Source organism: Phallusia mammillata, chromosome 1 (genome assembly GCF_965637545.1).
Source record: "Phallusia mammillata chromosome 1, kaPhaMamm4.hap1.1, whole genome shotgun sequence".
Lineage (NCBI taxonomy): Eukaryota > Metazoa > Chordata > Ascidiacea > Phlebobranchia > Ascidiidae > Phallusia > Phallusia mammillata.
In genome coordinates, this window is record NC_137252.1 from 7,074,564 (window position 1) to 7,098,176 (window position 23,613).

A 23,613-nucleotide genomic window follows, 5' to 3' on the forward strand; every position below is an offset into this window, starting at 1 on the left:
CTTTTGCGCATATGTTCTTAGCTTGTGATATAAACGATTTTAGAGTCTAGAAATAAGGCAATGTTTTCGTTAAACTGAAAAAAGGGGCTTACAAAAGTTAATTGTAATTATTTGTTGGCCATACGTTTTACTGACATTTCAAACAAATTAAGTTAACCCTAATGTTATAGACCGGCTAAATTGTGTTTTAAGTTTGGCGGAACATTTCCTTTTGAATGTAAATTAATGAAGCGGGGTGTATTTATTTTTTCAGTACTTTACAACTGTTGCTTGCTTGACTTGAATGTGTTAGATTTTTAAATGACAAATTTGACAGTTGAAAACTCAGTCAAAACGTTTTTGTTTAAAAGTATCTTATTGCCGCAAACAGATTATTAGTAACTTGAATTCCTATACTGTTTTTTTTTGTTTTTGGGTAAAAGTTTTATTTTAACACGCAGACAAAAATGTGCTCATTGCTACCATCTAGCGACAAATTTAAGTCAATATCAGGATTAGAAACAATCGTTTAGTATAGAAAGTCTGCAACACAAAGATTAAAATTCTGAATACCTTGTCAAACAATAGGCTACCGTTTGTAAAAAAAATTGCATTACAAAAATATGATACTTAGAGAAACGTAAGTCACTTTAGAACTCATGTTGGACCGCAACAAATATTAATTTGCCATCTGCAGACTGGCTTAATAATATCCGCAAAGGATTAAACTCACGGGAAATAACACTTCAGCTTAATGATGATTTCATTGGGAAGAACTTTTCATCACTTTAATTTCAGAGTTTAAACTCGCAACGTCTGTAGAATAACAACGTGGTCGATTTAAATGTTAGATGTGACCCAGTTTGATGAACTTCGTTTGAACTTTGTCTGTGACAACCTACGACAGCGTGGCTGTTATTTGTGTTACAATCACTTAGTAGAGAAACATACCTTATGGAGTTCATACACAATTTGAAGAAGTTGGAAAATAGTCGATTATGTATTTGCAGGCTTTGCCGAGTAGCTATTGAATAAGTTTACTGCATGCAGTGTGCCTTAAAAATGTTAGTCCTCTCTTGAGTTATATGTACAAGCAAGAAGCAAGTATATTGAGAAAAGGTCAGTTGGTCGCTTGTTGGACAGTTTGGCAAATCTAACGCTAAAATACGCACTTTAAGGATATAAGACTGTTTTTTTTGAGTAGGCTATCTGATCAAAGATACACACGTCAAGAAAAAACTTGTGAAAGTTTCAAAGTTAAAAAAACTCAGCAATTAAATGCTGGTTACTCAAATTTATGTTTTCAACTTTCTAGTTCCAAGTTTTTAAGCAGTTTAGGCAATCTTTCTTGCAAACGCTAAAACCTGAAGCGAAAATGGCATGGCATATTCTTCACGGTCTACTTGAACAAGTCCGAGTTCATTCAACTTTTCCCGGGAAACTATGGATCATTATGATGTTCATATTTCGCATCGTGATTGTGGCGAGGATAGGAGACATGGTCTACCACGACGAGCAGGTAAAAATGTACTTAAATGGTTGCGTTTTTCTTTGTGGGCCCTAACCTGGTATTTCTTTACGTGGATATCGGTTACCTAACCATTTTTTATTGCAGAACAGTTAACTGTTAAGCGAGTAAATGATGAGTAATCTGCAGACAGTGCGCACTGTTTTCTTATCAGTGCAGCAGGGGATAAGACATAGGTCACATTAGCTAGAGTAGCCATCTAACGGCACAGTTGTTTGGAAGTAAAAGGCTGAAAACCCGTGCTATTCAATGCCAATAGCGGGCATATTTTAAAAAGAAAACTGTTTTACAATGGCCAAGCAACCTTATAGGTCGAAACTGTGTGCACTGTCTGCAGCTTACAGATCAATTCAGTTGTTATGTTTAGATAAATCTGTGAATTCAAGTACTATTTTCACTTTATATTCCTTATGTAATGTTTGTTGATTTTATTCTGGCAAACTAACCAAGCTTTGACGACCAAACTTCCCTGCTCATGTTTTATTCTAATTCTAAAACCTCCTGCATTTTCATTTTAGGAGAGTTTTGTATGCAACACCTTGACGCCTGGATGTCGGAATGTTTGTTTCAACGGGTTCAGTCCGATATCTCAACTCCGCTTTTGGTCCCTGATGGTTCTCATCGTCGCAGTGCCTGGGATCTTCTTTTTTGTCTACGCGAGCCACAAGATCTACCACGCTCATGTAAAGTTCCCAGAGGGCAACCAAGATCAGGATGAGGAAGAGCAGAGGAGGAGAAAGTGGGATGCAGGTTCGGAGGTGGACACCTATATTCATCCACCTAGTGTGAAGAGGAAGAGAGATGCAAACAATCTTCCACCTTCGTTTGCTAACGCCACAGCCCCTCCTCTATACGAGGTGAAGAGGTTAAACTCTTCCAGGAAGGGAGGAAAGGGGATGGAGATGAGGATGCGGGAGATGGACGGAGCCAGAAGGAGAAAGTACAAGGAGCGTGGTGGGAATCGGGATGAAGATAAGGATCTAATGGAGAAGAGGAAGGGATCCACGACAGATAATAATTACACTCCCACGGATGACCTCGGACCCCGGAAGTGGATTTGGAGCGACGGGAAGTATGTCACGTGATGTGATGATGTGATAATGCTTGAGATAAAATATTCTTAAGCATAAAGTGTGTTTCTTCAGTAAATTAACTATGAAATCCAGGTACCCAATACCATACAAAAATAAATTGATTTTGTGTTTTGAATTGGTAACACAACAATTAATATCACATACAAACCGATTAAACCGGTCTGCAAGTTATAGCTTTCAGTGGGATCTTAGACCTCATGTTTCAAACGCTGATTTGGTGCTGCACCAAGTTGTGAACTAAAATAACCTCAAAACCATCACCCTTTAAATTATTATTTGTTCAGAATGGGGTATCCGGTTTACACCGATGCCCGAGGTACGAAAGTGGAATATGTAAAGAAACCGAAACATTACTCCCCTGAAATCAAAGGCAACAAGGAAAAGTCATTGCTGCTTGAAAATCCGACTTTATACAGAGCTTACTGGTGGCACGTCGCCTGGAGAACAGTACTCGAGGTACATATAGATCGTACACATTCGTATGATTTCTATAGCATTTCTTTCTTATTTAAATTTGCTGAGACCAAAAAAATTAATCTGTTTTAAATATTAGCCGCACCAATTGAGTGAAGTAGATGTTATTTTACCCCTAACGAGGTATACAAAGAGAACAAATGTGTATGTATATACTTATTCAAACACATTTAATGGCATTAACAGCGTAAAGTTGTCAGTGTTATTTGTTAGTTTTTATTTAATTCATTTAGGCGACTTCACAACATTAGAATATAGAACTACTAACACCATACCCCCCGCGGACCCACATTTAGCTAAGTTTCGATAGGTGGCACAAGAGTTGAATCATTTATTTAGGAGGTAAACAAGGGTAAGGTTAGAAAGTAAGTTATTTAAATTGTTTATGTGGTTGTTATTGCTCTTTGCGCCACCTATAGAATTTTAGCTAAATGTAGGGCTGCCGTGAGGTACGGTGTGAGTAGATTTTACCCCTTCGGAACCAGTGCCAAAACCATGGCTATTGAGCACAGCAGAAGTATTTACAATTGGCATAAAGTACAAAGAGTTGCTTGTAAACCAACTGCCTTTTTAACAAAAGCCTGGTTGGTCACTGACTGTATTTCTCTAGGTCGGCTTTCTCGTTGGCCAGTATTACCTTTATGGTTGGATGGTACCAGAGTTGTACAGATGTGAGAGGCTTCCATGCATCGAAACTGTTCACTGTTACGTTTCTCGTCCAATGGAGAAAACCTGTCTTATGTGGCTTATGTACGCCCTAGGTAAGTCATGTAGACGGCACTACACTTAGACCCAGTTAAACACAAATCGTGGTTAGTTTTGTGTTTGTATATGGACCTAATGTTCGACACATGCGTATAATAATTCCCTTTAACATTTTTTTCTGCTCCACACAAGAATAAGTTTTTTGTATTTATTATGTTTTACTTGAAGGCGTCAACCAATTTGGCCCGAAATTTAAAACTGATTGCTGCCTGAAAAAAAAAGCAAATAGTAGTTCCTATTTGTCGCGGTTTTCGAACCGAGAACGCTCTCAACAAATAAACTTTTTTTTATTACTGTCTATTGATCAAAAAATGTTGTAACTGATTATAATGAATAAGTAAGGCGTCGTGTTAAAATATAAATAAGCGGGTTTTTAGTCGATGATGCAAATTTGAAAAATCCAAAAAGGGTTTCAATTTTGAAAAATCTTGTTTAAAACATATTCTTTACCTTTTCGTGTAGGTGGAACCGCCTGTCTTCTCAGTATTGCTGAATTCTGGACTCTCGGCTTCAAGAAGTTCAAGATCGCTGTGTGTTGCGCCGGAGAAACTGTGACGTTTGAGGAGAAGCGACGCCGATTGGCCAGGTTTAATCGTGATGACGACCACTCAAAACCTTCCCAAGTGATGACCGTCGGGGAACCGGCCGTACTGCACCGGAACGGTTTCACTGTTAGCTTGGACAGCCTCAGCAGCGCCACCACCGTCGAGAGTGTGTGATGACGTAATCGTTTGGTGACGTCACGTGCTTTAACCACTGCTTCGCGTGCCAAAGCGATTTCGCTGTAGCGAGGACGATGAAATCGCGATCGCGGCAGCAATTGTAGAGAGCCAGGCTGCAAACGCTTGCGCGAGGCTAAAACGCTTTTTTTCTTGTGTAAAACACTGATTTCGGGTAATCCAAATCTTCAGCTTTATGTGGTTGAAGTCATAATTTTAACATTGCTCCTTTTAGTTTGTGTGCGACAACTATGAATTATGACAAATTACGTATCGAAATCTCAGCTGTCAAAAAATGGGTGCAACGTTTGCGAAACTCTTTGTGTTCTTAAATCTGACAAACAAATGTGTGGTTAAGTTTTTCCTACAATCGATGCCAGAACAATCGTTTGATTATTGCGTCACAGTGTTTTTACTCGTTTATGCATATTTTTCACGGTTCGTAGGTTTTCGTAGAACACGCTTTAGCGTAGTAGCGCGTGCCTCTTTGTTTTGAGAAACAAAAGTTCAGTTATGAAATCTTTTAGTGAGCTTGTATCATGTACTATGCTGAAGTGAGCCAAACGGAATATTACGTCAGAACTGACTGACGTCATCAAACTTGTTACTTGGACAATAACTGCGTTTTCGATTTATTTTCAAGCGTACAGGGCATTGTTGCATTTTATATCTCCGATTGTTACGTCACACAAACGATGTCATTCGAAATCCTCCCCCTCTTCTTCCGGTATGACATCAACAGGCTTCTTGAGGGCCGCTTCCCCCCTCTTGAACGGCGTCATCGACAAACTTATATTAGAACGCGATCGTTTCAATCGGTATCGCGCGCTGGTTTGCGACAGAGATTTCTAAAATCATCGACTTGTTACTTCACAAACGGTTTTATTGCGTCATACACCTTACCTTCAACGACGTCACATCCTCAATGGAAAGGAGTGGAGACGGAACTGACGAAGAAGTCGCATCATTGTTACGTTTTTGTTGCAAGACAAACATTCTTTTTCCCACCGCCATCCCATCTTCAAGATCGTTGTGTAGAACCATACTTTTTACTCTTCGAACGGCCTGAGGTCTAAAACATGCGAAATCACACTTGTCTATGGCACGTGTTTTCCTAATATACACAAAAACCAGCAAAAGTTTTGCTCTAAAAAATGACACTGACTTAGTAAAAAGAACATATTGTAAAAACATTGCTGTCCGAATTTCTCACACAAATAACATAGGACAAGGGCAGAAACTTTGTCCAAAAGCCGAATGGTCCAGCGCGCCTGACCCATATACAGACACACAAAAAACCTTGATAGGGATTCGTTCCCAGAAGCGTTCTAGGTACGAATTCCATAAAAAAAGTTCTTACACAAATAAACAAATGATTTATGGACATTATTACGTCATAATGTCTTCGCTTGCAGTTGATTTGTTACTTCCAACATCATCACTCCCGTCTTTTTCTTTTCCAACGTTAAATTGACCCAAACCGCTGGAACCGGGTTCGTCATTTCCGGCAGCTGGCATGATCACGTGTTGGTTTAAGCCCATGGATTTCTCAATCAAGTGTCCTTAGCCGAAAGCAAATTTGAGGTTTTTGGAAATAGGTGACATTTACAACACAGTTTAATTTAAATTCCTTTCAAGTATTTTATAGCATAAAAAATCTCGACAATGATCAAAAACGGTGTAGCGCGTTTTACTTTGATTCCGGGATATTCAGTCTTGTTCATTTTTTCGTTACTTTTTTAATGCGTTTTAACGTTGCGCAGATATTTTAAGCTTGTTTTAGTGCAATTGCCGCGATATACATTTGCCTAAATGGAATCAAACTTAACTCAACAACAAACCAAATCGCGATCAGCCAAAAATGTTAGAAAAGGGAAATGCAATAGACAAGCGTTGTCAAATAGAGACTCTGAAGGAGGAATTAATATATCTAGTGAAATGCATTTTTCTTTCATTTTTCATTTTACCTCCAGACAACCTCCTTCTGTTCTGAAGATCGCTAAGTTCGAGTTCATCATCATCAAATAAATCTTCAAAGTCTTCATCTGATAGACGGAGAACTTCTTCGTCGCCATAAAACACGTCCTAAATATTATCAAAAATGCTTCTTCCAATGTTTTAAATCTAAAACTAATAATAAAACTGTGATTTTTCTTGGAACAAAAACTTTTTGGAAACAAACGCCACCAAATATATTTGAGTAAGGAAAATTATAAAATAAGAACATAAGCACCGACAATCATCTTAATTCAGATCTGTAAAACGACAGTTAGTTCAAAACGTCTTGGTGATTACTTAAAATTTCCATTATGTCAATGTTCTATTTCTAATGTTATGAATGTAACTGCAGCGTTACCTCAAAGTGATCAGACCACAGTGGCCTGTGATTGCAACTCTCTCCCAGCCTCATGTTGTCATAGGAACGCTCGCTCGTGAACGAATCAGCGCTCGACCAATCAGGAAAGTACTCGGATTCTGTGTCACTCGCTTCTTCACTACTCGTGTACTCGTTCAGTGGCATTGTGGGTAGCATCGGTAATTTTGTGTCGAGTTTTGATGGTGGGTGAAGTTTGTTGTAACTTCCGGAGGGTAATTCTTTCTACAAGAGTGTAAATCCAAAAACAAATAAGAAACACCATTTGTTTAATTCAACAAGTGGTTCCCAACCCTAGATTTTTACCACAATTTAAAGGAAACTTAAATTTGAGTAAGAAGTCTGCACGCATTATGCATTGTTGATTGACTTCTTTGTCATATACAACCATAAATAGTTATCTCCCTACACCACGATGCAAATTTAATACTTAAAGGCTGGCCGATTAGTGCCGCTAAAATTCTTTTGTAGGGTGTCGCAGGTCAAAACATCAGACAAACACTGGATTAACTAGACTCTCTAGTACACAAGGGAGAGAAATGCTAGATACACGTATTCTAAATAAACGTTTAAAATTATGTCATGTCTTAGGTAGGTCTATGCACAAATTTGTGGCAACTATAGTTCAGATCTTGAATTTTCTCAAGACCAAAGGTTTTTCAGCTCTGTCAGTTTAAATCAACATATTTGCAACTCTACCTAAGTCTGTACATATGTAATATTTCGAAAACCTTGAAAACGAACATACTCTCTATAAAACGTTAATCAATGCAATTAACCTGACCTGAAATGTTGAAGCCGTTTTGTCCGCGCTCAGGGCAAGAATCTTTTTTAGTTTTGATTGTATATTTGACGCCTGACTGTTGGTGGAACGATCTTCATCGTCCTGGCTCAATATTTCGTCCAAATGTGTGGATAAATGCTGTGCTGTTTGTCCGGAGATGACTTCAACCTTAGAGAAACTGCAATTGTTTTGTTAAATTACTTTAGGCTGTTAGTGTCAAACCTTTTCAGCTTGTTGCTGCGCTTGTTTGGCAAATGTGTTCACACTTTTGACCAAGTGCTTAATTTTCTTTGCCTGTTGACTGCAATGGTCCAAAGCGTCTTGAAGGTCGGCGCTTTGATTAAAAGGCTTCATGACCGGACAATGCACAAAAACCAACAAAAAACGACATTACCAATTTAATATTTTTGTCATTTTTTTATCCTATAATTGTAAGGCTGTTAAGTTCCTACGCAAATTGGCCTTAACATACTCCTTTTGTCAATAAACATTTACCTCAGTGCAAATACATTTTTGTGACGTAATAATGCGATTTTAATCATGCGTGTAAGACTGTTGTTTATTCATGCGTAAAATAAGTAAATGTTATTTTTCTGAACTGAGTGGATTTATTGTTTATTTGGGTTTTGTAAGTTTTGCTCCGGAACTGTTTTTGTAACGTTTTGAAAGACAATTTGCTTTGAAACTGGATTCGGATACACTAATGGAAAACAACCCGTTTACAATTGTTGTTGAAGGAGACGGAAAAGGTAAATATGTGAATTTGAATAAAATATGTTGAAGTGACAAATACACTTGTCTATTGTCTTGACGTTCGTAAAAAAATTGTGAGATTGTTTTAACAGTTATGTCTAATAACACAACGTTTTTTTTATCAACAGGATGCAAAGAGGCATTACAAGAAACTATGAAACCAGTAAACAACTGATGTTTTTGTTGAAGTGGTATGCTGATATTTACTATTTATTTTATATGTTATCTTGCAGAGTCCCAACATTGACTGTACTTTGACAGTTTATACAAATCAATCACAAAATAACAATGATGAAAAAATTAGGCAATCCCAAGGAATAATATGCAAACTATGTGGAGTACATTTGAAAATCAAATCTTCATTAAAGCGACATATGTTGATTCACACTGATGCTCGTCATTTTGAATGCAGTGTCTGTAAAAAAGCGTTTAAGTTATTGAGCCATCTTAACGTTCATATGAGGACTCACACTGGCGAGAAACCATTTCTTTGTAAATACTGTGGTGCCAGTTTTGCCCAGCAATCTGTTCTCACAAAACACACAAGATCACACACAGGTATGAAATAGTTTTTTTTAAGCAAGTTTTGTGGATAAATGTACATTTGGTGGATTGATTATATCTGTAACATTGGTTACCGATATAGTTGTTAGTTAAGGTACACTTTTAATTGGTTTTTGTATTTTATTTTTGTAATAACCTGAAGTATAATTGTGATGGGTGTTAAAATTGGTCAATACTTGACAAAAAATATTTTGCTACAATAATGTAGTCTAAAAATGGGCATTTATGTACGATACCTTTAATTATTTTGTCTGTTTTTACTTCCCATATTGTTTGGGTATTTTGATACTGCTTGGGTATTTTTAGGACCCAAATCTATCATATCATTGTCCCATTTTTATTTTATTTTTTATTTTGTTTGATTTTTTATAGCATACAATAGTATACACAGGGTTCCCGCGGGTATGGAAAACCTGGAAAGTTATGGAATTTAAATTTGTATTTTTAAGGCCTGGAAAAGTTTTGAAAAAAAAACAACTTTTGCAAAAGTGCTTGAAAAAGTATGGAGTTTGGCGCCTGTTTTATCATGAAAATGTCAGATAGAGATAGGGAGTTCCATTTACGTAACGTTTGTTTATTCGTTGCAAGTATGGTAAATTGGCTGCATATAGCAAAGCCTTTTTACGAGTTTTACGATAGGAATTGCTCGATTCTTCAAAAAATAAGGTTATGGAAATTTGTTATTTTTTCTTGAAAAGTTTTGGAAAAGTCATGGAATCTACAAACGAAAATTGCGCGGGAACCCTGTATACACATTTTGTGTTTTTTCCTGTTAAAGTATCTGTCTCCAACTGCTAGGATATTAATATATATATAGCTGTAGCCAAACTGTTGCTTTTCATAATTTCAAATTCTGAACAATTTGTGTATGTTGAAGTCATCAAAGCACTTATTTTTTCAGGGGATTCATGTTTTCAATGTGAATTGTGTGGCATGTCATTCACCCGCAATGACTCCCTTCTCAAGCACAGAAGAACGCATTTGCGACAGAAACCATTTTCATGCACAACATGCAAAAAGATGTTTAGCAGGGCTGACAACCTAGCTATACACACAAAGAAACATTTAAACAAAACTTAATAGACATCAAAATTAACTACCAAAAGGTTTAGCAGTTGATTTATCAACTTTTAATAACCCAACTTTTAGTTATATCTCAGGTTCGCTATTTGCACAAGAAAAGCAGGTTTTCGTAGTTTACTGTGTCATGAAGTTGCACATTTTATGTTGCTATTGTTTGTTGCTGACAAAATGTGTTTATTTATTTTCATCTACAAAATCACCATAAAATGGCCTGTTCAAGTGCAGGGGACGATTTTTTAATTGAATGTAATTGTTGTTGAAGTTAGTTTTTCCCCTCATATTAAGCTAACATGACTACCCTAATAGCCCAAGTCTTGTTCTAGTTTGTAAGTGGAATCTTACAGGGCTATATCTCAACGCTCGTCACCAAAGTTTCTTTCATATGCTGACGTCACTTTGGTGTCTGGCTTTGCAGCTCTCAAGGGATAACAGCAGCCTCGACAGTCTGTTTCAAAATTTAGTACACAAGTATCAGCAGTTAGCAGTGAGTTGTAAAGTGACCATGTCGATAGCAAGACGAGATTTTGAACTTGACCGTCAGTGGCCAGGATTTTCCGGGCGCGGAGGGGATGCACCATTCGGTTTCTCCCCTTATATGCCGTTGTCCAGACATGGTTGGGGCTACGACGCGCAAGGCTGGCCTGGTTTTCATCGAAATACTTCACCGTGGATGATGCAAGCCAGACAAAGATTTATGGATATGGAACGAAAGTTTGAACAGTTTATGAGAAATGTTGACGAAAGGTAATGTATTGTGTGTATAACAACTGCACAGAAAGTGGGTAGCACGACTACCTGATGAACCATGTTTTGAGTGGTTCATTAGGGTTCCTCTATTTCTCGACTTTTTCGTTTCTCGAGAAACGAGAAATTAAAAATTCATTTCTCGAGAGTCTTAAAATTTTTATTTAGGCCGATTTTCTAACAAAAACAAACAAAAAATTCCAATTGTGGTCATTTTCGCTTCCCAGTAGCGATCGCGAGAAGCAATTCGCTAGCAAACCAGCAAAAAACAAAGCGACTGTTATAGATCTAACCGTTAGATTTAGATTTAGATTCTAATTTAGATTTAGATAGCGTTAGATTCTAACGCAACCAAGCGTGACTACTGCCTGGTAATGGTGAAAGTCTAGTGGCAACACACATTAAAAATCGCTGTTTCGAGAGCAAAATAAGAAAGTAATGTGCCCAGTGTGCTCTCGGGGCGAGTTGAAACGAAAAATACACGTAATAAGAGGTGAAGTACTTGTCAATATCGGCTCGATAGTTCAAATCCACAAAAAAACGACAATTGAAGGCTGTGTAACAGTAAAAAATCAAAGAAACAAAATATTGTAGCCTACAGATAGTCACACAATACGACGAATATCCAAGGAACGGATTAACGGATTTATTATACAGCCCATAGGCTACTTCAGAACGTTATACCCATATTTCTCTCAGCAGAACGTCGTTCCTAAATTATTAAATCTTTCGCCTGAACGACTTTCCGGGCCGTTTCGGCCTCTTTACTGATATCAAGACAACGGGCACATTGAGAGTAGATCATCCAAACTAGATGTTGCTACACCTTTTGTGACTTAACGTTTTGTTGTTCCGTCTTTCTAACATTGTGTCCATCTTTCTGACCAAACTTAAAACAGATAGAAACGGCAAAAGTGATCTGCTATTTCAATCTCAAACTGTGGTTTAATTCGTTTTACTAGAGACATGCAAGCAGCTCTACTGCAATAAAGGAATCATTAGTTTTTATAAGTACTTTGCCTAATTTTGCACGTTTACAGGTTTACTGGCATGTTGAGCTTGGTTGATGTCAAAGATGATTTTGATACAAATCTTCGCATTCCCGTACAACACGAAGGAAAAGCACTAGCAGTTACAGAGTGTAAGCAGTGTATCTATTTATGTAATCCGAAAAAACTCAATTAAGACGAGAGGTGTCAAGTAATTCTAAATATTTAATACACATATTTCTATATTGATCTGTGTTAAATGTCCGTGTTAAAATATTTATCATTAACACGTTATAATTTTAATTTTACCGCTTTTAACATCCAAGAAAAAACGCAAGGGATGTAGCCTAGTCTAGGCTAAAAGCTGTAGACTACAAAACTAAAAACAAATACTTATTGGAGGTTATATGTTCGTAGCCTTTACCAAATGTAACGACGCTTTGATTTTTTAGCATCAAACAAAGGCTGCTTGAGGCTTGATATTAACGTTCAAGATTTTAAGCCGGAAGAGGTTACGGTAAAAGTTACCGGGGGAAAAGTATTTGTTCATGCTAAGCGAGAAACTAAGAACGAAGATAACGGAATGTATGCTTATACTTTCAGGTACTAAACGATCAGTAATTGCCTCCTATTGTCCAGAAATAGTCTAAACAATAAATTTATGTTTAAAATTCAGAGAATTTAAGCGAGCCTTTACATTGCCGGAGGGAATGAAAACGGAAGACGTGAAATCTTCGTTGTCTAGTGACGGGATTTTAAAAATCGAAGGCTCGCACGATGTCGCTGCAGATCGCTTGTCTTTAACGGGAGAAATTCCAGTTGTTGTTGAGCACAAAACATCGTCCGATTGAGGTTAAGGTTTTGGCTTTGAGCAAGCGAGAGAGTTGCTTTTGCTCGCGTGTGTAGTGTCTGTTTGTTGATTGTCCCTGCTATGTTGCTGTGTTGCAATAAAGACTAAGAGTTTATTGATTTATTTTGACAGTGAGGTGGAATTAGTCATTATCTTTGAAGCCACACAATGCAAAATAATTACTGCACATTGCACAAAAATCAATGAGATGGTTTGTTAAAAAGAAGGGTAAAAATAATAATTGTAGCAAGTACGAAAATCAATACTTGTATGCAGTTGCGAATTTTTAATGCAATTAAATGGGTAATTGAGATTCAGTGTTCTATAAATTGCTGTGATTTGAAGGACAATACTAATTTACGGAAAACGGAAATGACGGAAACGAAAGAAACGACATACTAATTTACGGAAATAGGAAAAGACGGAAATGACGGAAATAATTCAAATCTAATTTACGGAAATAGGAAATCTTTTCAAAATGACGGAAATCGACAGAGAACATTCTCTATGCATTTCTTATGACGGAAATCGACAGAGATCATTCTCTATGTATTTCTAATGACGGAAATCGACATAGATCATTCTCTATGTATTTCTTATGACGGAAATCGACACTCAACATTCTCTATGCATTTCTTATGACGGAAATCGACACTCAATATTCTCTATGCATTTCTTATGACGGAAATCGACAGAGATCATTCTCTATGCATTTCTTATGACATAAATCGACAGAGAACATTCTCTATGCATTTCTTATGACGGAAATCGACAGAGATCATTCTCTATGTATTTCTTATGACGGAAATCGACATAGATCATTCTCTATGCATTTCTTATGACGGAAATCGACACTCAACATTCTCTATGTAATTCTTATGACGGAAATCGACACTCAACATTCTCTATGCATTTCTTATGACGGAAATCGACAGAGATCATTCTCTGTGTATTTCTTATGACGGAAATCGACAGAGATCATTCTCTATGCATTTCCTATGACGGAAATCCACAGAGAACATTCTCTATGTATTTCTTATGACGGAAATCGACAGAGATCATTCTCTATGCATTTCTTATGACGGAAATCGACACTCAACATTCTCTATGTAATTCTTATGACGGAAATCGACACTCAACATTCTCTATGCATTTCCTATGACGGAAATCCACAGAGAACATTCTCTATGCATTTCTTATGACGGAAATCGACAGAGAACATTCTCTATGCATTTCTTATGACGGAAATCGACAGAGATCATTCTCTATGCATTTCTTATGACGGAAATCGACAGAGATCATTCTCTATGCATTTCCTATGACGGAAATCGACAGAGAACATTCTCTATGCATTTCTTATGACGGAAATCGACACTCAACATTCTCTATGCATTTCTTATGACGGAAATCGACAAAGATCATTCTCTATGCATTTCTTATGACGGAAATTGACGGGGATCATTCTCTATGCATTTCTTATGACGGAAATCGACAGAGATCATTCTCTATGCATTTCTTATGACGGAAATCGACACTCAACATTCTCTATGCATTTCTTATGACGGAAATCCACAGAGAACATTCTCTATGTATTTCTTATGACGGAAATCGACAGAGATCATTCTCTATGCATTTCTTATGACGGAAATCGACACTCAACATTCTCTATGTAATTCTTATGACGGAAATCGACACTCAACATTCTCTATGCATTTCTTATGACGGAAATCGACAGAGATCATTCTCTATGCATTTCCTATGACGGAAATCCACAGAGAACATTCTCTATGTATTTCTTATGACGGAAATCGACACTCAACATTCTCTATGCATTTCTTATGACGGAAATCGACAGAGATCTTTCTCTATGCATTTCTTATGACGGAAATCGACAGAGATCATTCTCTATGCATTTCCTATGACGGAAATCGACAGAGAACATTCTCTATGCATTTCTTATGACGGAAATCGACACTCAACATTCTCTATGCATTTCTTATGACGGAAATCGACAAAGATCATTCTCTATGCATTTCTTATGACGGAAATTGACGGGGATCATTCTCTATGCATTTCTTATGACGGAAATCGACAGAGATCATTCTCTATGCATTTCTTATGACGGAAATCGACACTCAACATTCTCTATGCATTTCTTATGACGGAAATCCACAGAGAACATTCTCTATGTATTTCTTATGACGGAAATCGACAGAGATCATTCTCTATGCATTTCTTATGACGGAAATCGACACTCAACATTCTCTATGTAATTCTTATGACGGAAATCGACACTCAACATTCTCTATGCATTTCTTATGACGGAAATCGACAGAGATCATTCTCTATGCATTTCCTATGACGGAAATCCACAGAGAACATTCTCTATGTATTTCTTATGACGGAAATCGACACTCAACATTCTCTATGCATTTCTTATGACGGAAATCGACAGAGATCTTTCTCTATGCATTTCCTATGATGGAAACCGACAGAGAACATTCTCTATGCATTTCTTATGACGGAAATCGACAGAGATCATTCTCTATGCATTTCTTATGACGGAAATCGACAGAGAACATTCTCTATGCATTTCTTATGACGGAAATCGACACTCAACATTCTCTATGCATTTCTTATGACGGAAATCCACAGAGATCTTTCTCTATGCATTTCCTATGACGGAAATCGACAGAGAACATTCTCTATGCATTTCTTATGACGGAAATCGACAGAGATCATTCTCTATGCATTTCTTATGACGGAAATCGACACTCAACTTTTTTTGTGCATGAATAGTATGTTCCCGAAAATGCAACTTTTCCAGGCAAAGAAGATTTACGGAACCACCTTCGGTAAGTCACGCACAAAATTTGTTGCTCTTCGGTTTTGTTGCCGTCACAATCTTCAGCCTCACAAACAGACCATCGGTTTGACGTAGAGATATCGCCAATTACTTCATTGAAAGAACAATCTTGGATGGCAATTGTTGAAGAAAAATCATCTTGACTTCTCCAAAAATTGTTTTTTTTTTTTTGCTTCATCCAACCTGACTCTGGGTTGTCGTTTGGTGGTTGTGGGTGGGTTTTTCAGTATAAGTTGTTTTATCCATTTTCTGGTATTTTCTGAAGTAATTTGGACAGGTATTGGCAGTTTAGTTATAATGCAGTAGCAGTTTATGATCACATGCATGCCACAATCGAATGAATTTGATTGCATTGGGACATCGGTGCATCGCAAGGAACGCCAATCATCAATTTTGGTTGTTTGATCCGCTACTGCAAAGCATGCTTTGAAGATGTTGAATGTGGCCGCCAGATGATTTTTAACTTGGGACAATGAGGTTGGCAAAGAATCTAATAAAAATATTGCCCGCTGTTCGAAGTCTACCACAATCAGATACAAATGAATCCCAGTATTTGCAGCAAACATTAATCTGTCGCAATTTAATGCATCGTTATTGCACGCGAATGTTGCAATAATTTGATGCTCGTTTTTAATCGAGGAATTGATCAAAAAACTGTCACCAAATAGATAACCTTCTGTTTCAGAATGTATCGCCTTCACAGCTCTCTCAATAGTTAAGTCATCCAACCAATTTTGTTCATCTAAGCCAGTGGTTCTTAACCTTTTTGGTGTGGTTTCCCACTCAAGTAAATCAAGTTCGAATTTCCCTCTCTGTTATTCTCATAATGATGTTTTGTGTCCAACATTAACAAAATAAAATTTCTTTCATCGAAAGATTTTTGTGAAGCGATTTTGTCGGGACCTTAAAGGTACACTGCAATCTTATTTAGTTTGAATGGTGATTTGGTGAGAAAGTAAAATCGTGTGGAATTTAAAAAAATCTTATGTGCTTGCATTAGTCATATATTGCATCACAATCACCAGATCAAATGCATTTATTTGCGAACAATTTTCCCGCTAAAAACATTAAATTTCCCACCGGTTAAGAACCGCTGATCTAAGCATTCCCATGTATGCTTAGAGGAATTGTCTTGCGGAAGTTTGATTTCAACAATTGCCTGTTCCCACAGGTATGGCGTTGGTAGAGGGGCATGTTCCGTTTGTTGTAGACAATCGTCGCTGGTGTCAAGGTCCGAAAGAATAGAAGATACTCTTGATATATTAAATGTGTTGTCATACTCTTCAATGATATTTCTTTTCTTTTTTGGCGTTGATGTAGAAATAACCTTAGAACGGTCAATTGGATTTACCGCGTCGGGTGCGGGATTAACTGAGTAATCGTAATCCTTGAGTCGTGGTCGTTTTCTTCCGGATTTTTTTTCATTTCCTCTGTATTTCCGCATCATCATTGATAAAGAATAAGTTACCGTGTCGTTCATTTGCCCTTCAGGAATTTAAAAAGACATGTGGGCTGCCGTTATGTGAAAGCATCGCCCAGTGCTGGGGCATGAACAACGCGAAGGTAATGAAAATACCTTCACGCTGTTCACATTTCCGTTAAATGCGTTTATAACTGAGAATGAAGACGTTCCCGGCGAAAATCCAATCAACCCTTGATACATCGTTGTTATGGATGGCAAACCCAGCGAATCACGCGGCTGTGACAGATGGAGAAACCGTTTTTTAACTGATACTCTCCGAAACCTGCCTTTCCTCTTGTGAATTCGTACATGTAAAAGTCCTGCATTTGCTTAAAGACAAGCATCATAGCATCTATAGGCAGTTCTTTGTGTTCGGTGATAGATTTTATGACATTATTCATCGATTCACTGATGTTATTTGTAACTGCCCCTTCCTGGAAGGCAGAAAACCTGTCTGTAATGAATTTACAGGCATGATGCAAGAGATCGTTGTTGAGCTTTTTGTCGTAGTATTTTTTAAACACCTCGGTCCAGTTGCTAGAAAACGTGGCATGCAAAGCACGATAATCTTCTTCACTATTTGCATTAATCAAACGTTCCACGTCATCTTTTAAAACCTTTACATCGTCGCTTTTGCTGTTTTGTTTTCTGATCCAACGTTCCACGTCTTTCAGTATGTGATTTGTACAAAATATGTTGGTCAGTTTTGGAAAGCTTTTTTTTAAACATTTTGACAAGCCCTTTTCACGATCTGTTATGAATGGAATATTTCGGATTTTGTTTAAACCGATTGTTTGTGGTGCTTCATGAATTTCCGATCGTGAATGAGGGAAGCAATCGGAAATATTGTGTCACCTTCAAAGTGAACATTTCTGCCCACGAGGATCGAAACATGAAAATTTCCAAGACAGAACGCCGTATCATATGAAATCGATTGTTTTAGATCACAATGGTTGGTTGAAAGACTGAACAATTTTTTACGTAGTTGAAATGATTTCATCAGATGCCAAATGAACGGTTAGATTTGGGTAGAATGTAAAATTTTTAACAAAATTGTCGGTTTGCACGCAGAGTTCTGCAGCACCAAAAAACTCGTCGTTAGTTGTTTTTCGTTTTTGCGATTCGTTGTATTGTATATTTCGGCACTGTTTGCGGTCCCGAGGACGGTCAACAGGCATCATCAGAAATACATAGAGAATGATCTCTGTCGATTTCCGTCATAAGAAATGTATAAAGAATGTTGAGTGTCGATTTTCGTCATGAGAAACACATAGAGAATGATCTTTGTCGATTTCCGTCATAAGAAATGCATAGAGAATGATCTATGTCGATTTCCGTCATAGGAAACGCATATAGAATGATCTCTGTCGATTTCCGTCATAAGAAATGCATAGAGAATGATCTCTGTCGATTTCCGTCATAAGAAATGCATAGAGAATGTTGAGTGTCGATTTCCGTCATAAGAAATGCATAGAGAATGATCTATGTCGATTTCCGTCATAAGAAACACATAGAGAATGTTGAGTGTCGATTTCCGTCATAAGAAATGTATAGAGAATGATCCCTGTCGATTTCCGTCATAAGAAACACATAAAGAATGATCTCTGTCGATTTCCGTCATAAGAAATGCATAGAGAATGATCTCTGTCGATTTCCGTCATAAGAAATGCATAGAGAATGATCTATGTCGATTTCCGTCATAAGAAATGATCTATGTCAATTTCCGTCATAAGAAATACATAGAGAATGTTGAGTGTCGATTTCCGTCATAAGAAATAATCTCTGTCGATTTCCGTCATAAGAAATACATAGAGAATGTTGAGTGTCGATTTCCGTCATAAGAAATGCATAGAGAATGATCTATGTCGATTTCCGTCATAAGAAACGCATATAGAATGATGTATGTCGATTTCCGTCATAAGAAATGCATAGAGAATGTTAAGTGTCGATTTCCGTCATGAGAAATGTATAGAGAATGATCCTTGTCGATTTCCGTCATAAGAAATACATAAAGAATGATCTCTGTCGATTTCCGTCATAAGAAATGCATAGAGAATGATCTCTGTCGATTTCCGTCATAAGAAATGCATAGAGAATGATCTATGTCGATTTCCGTCATAAGAAATGATCTATGTCGATTTCCGTCATAAGAAATACATAGAGAATGTTGAGTGTCGATTTCCGTCATAAGAAATAATCTCTGTCGATTTCCGTCATAAGAAATACATAGAGAATGTTGAGTGTCGATTTCCGTCATAAGAAATGCATAGAGAATGATCTATGTCGATTTCCGTCATAAGAAACGCATATAGAATGATGTATGTCGATTTCCGTCATAAGAAATGCATAGAGAATGTTGAGTGTCGATTTCCGTCATGAGAAATGTATAGAGAATGATCCTTGTCGATTTCCGTCATAAGAAATACATAAAGAATGATCTCTGTCGATTTCCGTCATAAGAAATGCATAGAGAATGATCTATGTCGATTTCCGTCATAAGAAATGCATAGAGAATGATCTATGTCGATTTCCGTCATAAGAAATACATAGAGAATGTTGAGTGTCGATTTCCGTCATAAGAAATACATAGAGAATGATCTATGTCGATTTCCGTCATCAGAAATACATAGAGAATGATCTCTGTCGATTTCCGTCATAAGAAATGCATAGAGAATGTTCTCTGTCGATTTCCGTCATTTTGAAAAGATTTCCTATTTCCGTAAATTAGATTTGAATTATTTCCGTCATTTCCGTCTTTTCCTATTTCCGTAAATTAGTATGTCGTTTCTTTCGTTTCCGTCATTTCCGTTTTCCGTAAATTAGTATTGTCCTGATTTGAATATGAAAGGTATACCATTGGTTTTGTTATTGACAGTTGCGAAATTGTAATTCAATGAAATGAGTGTATGAGATTCAGTGTTTTGTAAATAGCAGTGGTTTAAATACAGATGCATACCCTTGCCTTGGTTTAGTATTGATGGTTGTGAGGCATTCATGCAATTTACATTACCTATTATAGGACAATTTTGGGGTTTAACAAATTAGGCATTACTGCACTGCTGCACCAAGTACTGTAAAGAATGGATGTCCAAAATGATGCCTTGAATGATGAAGGAACTGACGAAGAGACCTTTTCTGCAAACACTGCAAGGACACAACCGGAACAACCAATGGAGTCAAAATCACCAAAGAAACTATGCAATCAGAAAAAAAATAAATCTACACCTTCAAGCTCACAACAAAGTGAACCAAGAGACAGCTCACAAACTATTCATGCAACAAACAACAACTCCAATCAACCACAGCAGACCAGTAGTGCTGAAAATGCCACCCCTTCAACACCTCCGCCAAGAAATCAAAATGCCCCCAACAATAGAAACATACTGCAAGGTCATGGAAGAACAAACCTTACTCTGTACAATAGAGAGGGATTTTTTATGCATTATTTGTTTATAAACCTATCCGTCCGTTACTCGTCCTACTTTAAATCCACCTCACGGAGGTTGTTAGAATTTTTTGCTTTGGTGAATGCACTTGCCATGCTTTCAGTGCTCGTGTACATTCATGTCACTTTCGTACGCAGCACAAGTGACTGTCTCACCCATGTGAAAGACATCTGGCCAAAATCTGGCATTCTAAGGGTTCAAGTGTCCAACAATGCTTCGCTACCACTCTATAAGATGTATTTTATGGAGGAACCATTCCAAAGTACACTTTCAGTCGAAGCAACCCCTTATGATGCTGTTATCAAGTATACCACACCATTGACATATAATGATGTTGTAAGATTTAAACATGGCGTAGAAACTCTTAAACAACCTGGGGCTTTTTCAACAAAACTGGACACATGCACAAACAATGAGAATGTCAGATTCTTGTATGCATTTGGGCTTTTGAAAAATAAATGTCCGGTGTTAAGGGAAAATTACATCAACGACATAAAGCAGTCATTTCTTGACAAGCTTTTTACAGTTATACCTGACATAAGTGTTAGCAATCGGAAACGAATGAACACAATCAGTATGGTAAATGAGGAGTTGATGTACTATGAGAATGTAGAGGCAAGGTATGACCCTTTTGAACCAAATCCTATCAGGGATTTTTATGCTGTTGAGTACAGTGAGGAATTTGGTTATTTGAGATTGTCCACTGAAGCCAGAAACAAACTGGCTATTCCCACTCTTGTGGTAAACCTAAACCCAGGAAGAGATGTGTGCTTTGCAGGGAAATTCAAGCAGTTCATGTTGTCTACTTTTCTTGGTTACGATGACTACATCATGACAAGCATCAAAAAGCTTGCAGAGGAAGACAGTTCACAGGGATACTTGCATAATCTTGTCACTGGAGAGTATTTCCGCTTTGTGACCATGTGGATCAACCATGCATCCTCTATAATTGCACTTTGTGCTATGATTGTGTTCACATTAGTGGTTACAATGTTGCTTCGTTATTCCTACCACCAAATTTTCATGTTCATGGTCGACTTGCTCCGCTTGTTGGACACCGACACACGACTTGTGTTTCCAGCAGCTCCAATGCTTACCATTATACTAGCGCTGGTTGGCATGGAAGAAATAATGACAGAGTTTTTTCATGATTCAACAGTTGCGTTTTATGTGATATTGCTAATATGGGGTGCAGACCAATTTGATGTGATTTGCTTGCATACAGTGATTAGTAGAAGGCATTGGATAAGATTTTTCTTCCTATATCACTTTGCATTTTACATCTACCACTACAGATTTAATGGACAATACAGCAAACTGGCCCTATTCACATCATGGCTGTTTATTCAGCACTCAATGCTGTATTTTCTTCATCACTATGAGCTGCCAGCCATTCAAAGTCAAATGGTGTTAATTCAAGAGCGAAATGCAGAGCGCAGTCGAAATCGTAACAATCCCGACACAGGCCCTGACAACAATCCCAACCAAAATGCATCAGCAAATTCGGAAGCCCCTGGAACTTCACAAGAGCCTTCCAATTTACCAAGTCCTTTTGATGCTAATGCATTCCCTGATGCAGAAGGTGATGTTGCACCCACAGCAGAACTGTATCGCCCTTTATTCCCAGAAGCAACTTTGTTTTACCAAAAACTATTGCGAGCACCACAAAAAATACTCAGCAAATTAGTCTCACTTTTTTGCATTTACAAGTCCGATGTGTGTAAGATCTGCATGTTGGTATTAGTTTGTGTTGTTATGGCAGCTTTCAGTGCTTTGTTCATCCATTCAAATCTTACCCACACAGCCAAATTTCACATGGAGCGCATGGAAAATCTGGTGTAGGGTACAAACTGATAAAGTTTACCCATGCAGTGTTAGAGCAGTAAATAACTTTAATGTTGCTTTTAGTTTTTACCAAAATATGTTTGATTTCAATTGGTAAGAGGTCTTTCAAACTAAAACCTACATTTATTGTTCAATGGAAAGTGTCACTTTTTTTTTGTAGTACAATTTTGCCTTGATATGCTTTTAATGATTCAGAATTTTTAAATTAAATTGCGTAAAAAGTTACATTTTTAACCAGTTTCAATATTGCTTTGGGGCTCTTCTGTGAGGTTGAAACTAAACTGCTTTTTCTTTTGTGTCTTGGTTGTTTATTTGTTGCCATTATGTCCAATGTCTTGGGACTAACCCTTTGTATCTTTTACTTTTTAAAGGGACTAACCCTTTGTATCTTTTACTTTTTAATTTGTCTAACTGCAGGGTGTTGTTTGCATGTTGTACATACCAATAGTCAGTTGGTTTTAACTGTTGGCAACAAACTAGTAATTTTATTTCTTGTGTCGCAATAAACTTTTTATTGTGTTCGGATAAAGCTACAAATTGAACCTTCAGTTCTTTTTTACTTCAGAAGTAAAGGCCTATAGTGTTTTTTTGGTATTATCTAACAATAATTAAGGAATTTTGATTTTATTTATGGTTTACTATTATTTGTTTTTAGTAGCAAGTCTATGCAAGACACTGAAAAAGGAAAATCAGGCAATATTTTACCCTGACTGGCATTAAAGCTGATGTAAATGCAAGTCAAACCACATGTATTATAACGGTCACGTCTAAAACTGCGGACCCGCTTGGCCCGCTTCTCGCAAGTATAAAAACTGTGGGCCCACTATATCCAGTGCTTGTGGCGTCTCTTGCATGGAAAAACTGCGGGCCCACTATATCCATTGCTTGGCCCGTCTCTCGCAGGGAAAAGCGAGCCAAGTGGGCCCGCAGCTCTAGACGTCACCCGTATTATAATGATAAACTGGATGGTAGAAACGCAGATGCAAGCCTATTTAACCACTTCATTTCAGCAGTAATTTAATATCATACATACAACTAGTTCACAAAATAAACTATCCGAGCTTCCATAAAATTGTTTTCTGTCATATACAACAAAAACTAGCAAAATAGGCAATAGTCATGTTGATTAGGCTATTTTGCTCATGATATGTTACTTAAATATATTAAACACAATCAGAAGAATTTTAGATCTTACTGTCATTTATTCACAAATAAAATCAGATGCTAACACCGCAAATAGGGTCACACAACATTAACAGGTCATTACTTTCATTTACATTATTATTTGCTTTTG

The 23,613-nt window shown here is 37.3% G+C and overlaps 4 protein-coding genes and 1 long non-coding RNA gene across 5 annotated transcripts; 4 read left to right on the top strand and 1 right to left on the bottom strand.

Moving 5' to 3' along the window:
- Positions 1 to 1,078: 1,078 nt before the first annotated feature.
- LOC145208861 (gap junction delta-2 protein-like) lies at positions 1,079 to 5,034 on the top strand. Its single transcript, XM_080079113.1, has 6 exons — positions 1,079 to 1,098; positions 1,295 to 1,498; positions 2,026 to 2,579; positions 2,886 to 3,057; positions 3,686 to 3,836; positions 4,303 to 5,034. Exons 2-6 carry the CDS (start codon positions 1,355 to 1,357, stop codon positions 4,557 to 4,559), a joined length of 1,278 nt encoding a protein of 425 aa, XP_079935239.1. The 5' UTR covers positions 1,079 to 1,098; positions 1,295 to 1,354; the 3' UTR covers positions 4,560 to 5,034.
- Positions 5,035 to 5,074: 40 nt separating this feature from the next.
- LOC145208871 (uncharacterized) lies at positions 5,075 to 5,700 on the bottom strand. Its single transcript, XR_013854947.1, has 2 exons — positions 5,463 to 5,700; positions 5,075 to 5,407 (listed from the first exon to the last, which is right to left on the bottom strand). It is a non-coding gene; the product is annotated as an uncharacterized LOC145208871 (long non-coding RNA).
- A 2,593-nt stretch (positions 5,701 to 8,293) lies between these two features.
- LOC145208615 (uncharacterized) lies at positions 8,294 to 10,428 on the top strand. Its single transcript, XM_080078970.1, has 4 exons — positions 8,294 to 8,466; positions 8,599 to 8,633; positions 8,704 to 9,028; positions 9,936 to 10,428. Exons 1-4 carry the CDS (start codon positions 8,421 to 8,423, stop codon positions 10,112 to 10,114), a joined length of 585 nt encoding a protein of 194 aa, XP_079935096.1. The 5' UTR covers positions 8,294 to 8,420; the 3' UTR covers positions 10,115 to 10,428.
- Positions 10,429 to 10,497: 69 nt separating this feature from the next.
- Positions 10,498 to 12,819, top strand: LOC145208599 (body wall muscle protein HR-29-like). Its single transcript, XM_080078969.1, has 4 exons — positions 10,498 to 10,861; positions 11,902 to 12,002; positions 12,303 to 12,453; positions 12,527 to 12,819. The coding sequence occupies exons 1-4, from the start codon at positions 10,500 to 10,502 to the stop codon at positions 12,699 to 12,701; spliced, it is 789 nt and encodes a 262-aa protein (XP_079935095.1). The 5' UTR covers positions 10,498 to 10,499; the 3' UTR covers positions 12,702 to 12,819.
- Positions 12,820 to 20,017: 7,198 nt separating this feature from the next.
- Positions 20,018 to 22,848, top strand: LOC145215521 (membralin-like). Its single transcript, XM_080084220.1, has one exon. It carries the CDS (start codon positions 20,109 to 20,111, stop codon positions 22,314 to 22,316), a length of 2,208 nt encoding a protein of 735 aa, XP_079940346.1. The 5' UTR covers positions 20,018 to 20,108; the 3' UTR covers positions 22,317 to 22,848.
- The last annotated feature ends 765 nt before the right edge of the window (positions 22,849 to 23,613 follow it).

What these genes read in the sequence shown, in the direction of transcription:
- LOC145215521 (XM_080084220.1), top strand. Translation starts at nt 20,109, where the DNA reads ATGGATGTCCAAAATGATGCCTTGAATGATGAAGGAACTGACGAAGAG.
- LOC145208861 (XM_080079113.1), top strand. Translation starts at nt 1,355, where the DNA reads ATGGCATGGCATATTCTTCACGGTCTACTTGAACAAGTCCGAGTTCAT. An exon ending in CCTGGAGAACAGTACTCGAG is followed by an intron (nt 3,058 to 3,685) that starts GTACATATAGAT and finishes GTATTTCTCTAG; the next exon opens with GTCGGCTTTCTCGTTGGCCA. An exon ending in GTGGCTTATGTACGCCCTAG is followed by an intron (nt 3,837 to 4,302) that starts GTAAGTCATGTA and finishes CTTTTCGTGTAG; the next exon opens with GTGGAACCGCCTGTCTTCTC.
- LOC145208599 (XM_080078969.1), top strand. Translation starts at nt 10,500, where the DNA reads ATGCTGACGTCACTTTGGTGTCTGGCTTTGCAGCTCTCAAGGGATAAC. An exon ending in AGCACTAGCAGTTACAGAGT is followed by an intron (nt 12,003 to 12,302) that starts GTAAGCAGTGTA and finishes TTGATTTTTTAG; the next exon opens with CATCAAACAAAGGCTGCTTG. An exon ending in ATGTATGCTTATACTTTCAG is followed by an intron (nt 12,454 to 12,526) that starts GTACTAAACGAT and finishes TTTAAAATTCAG; the next exon opens with AGAATTTAAGCGAGCCTTTA.
- LOC145208615 (XM_080078970.1), top strand. Translation starts at nt 8,421, where the DNA reads ATGGAAAACAACCCGTTTACAATTGTTGTTGAAGGAGACGGAAAAG. An exon ending in TACAAGAAACTATGAAACCA is followed by an intron (nt 8,634 to 8,703) that starts GTAAACAACTGA and finishes GTTATCTTGCAG; the next exon opens with AGTCCCAACATTGACTGTAC. An exon ending in ACACACAAGATCACACACAG is followed by an intron (nt 9,029 to 9,935) that starts GTATGAAATAGT and finishes TTATTTTTTCAG; the next exon opens with GGGATTCATGTTTTCAATGT.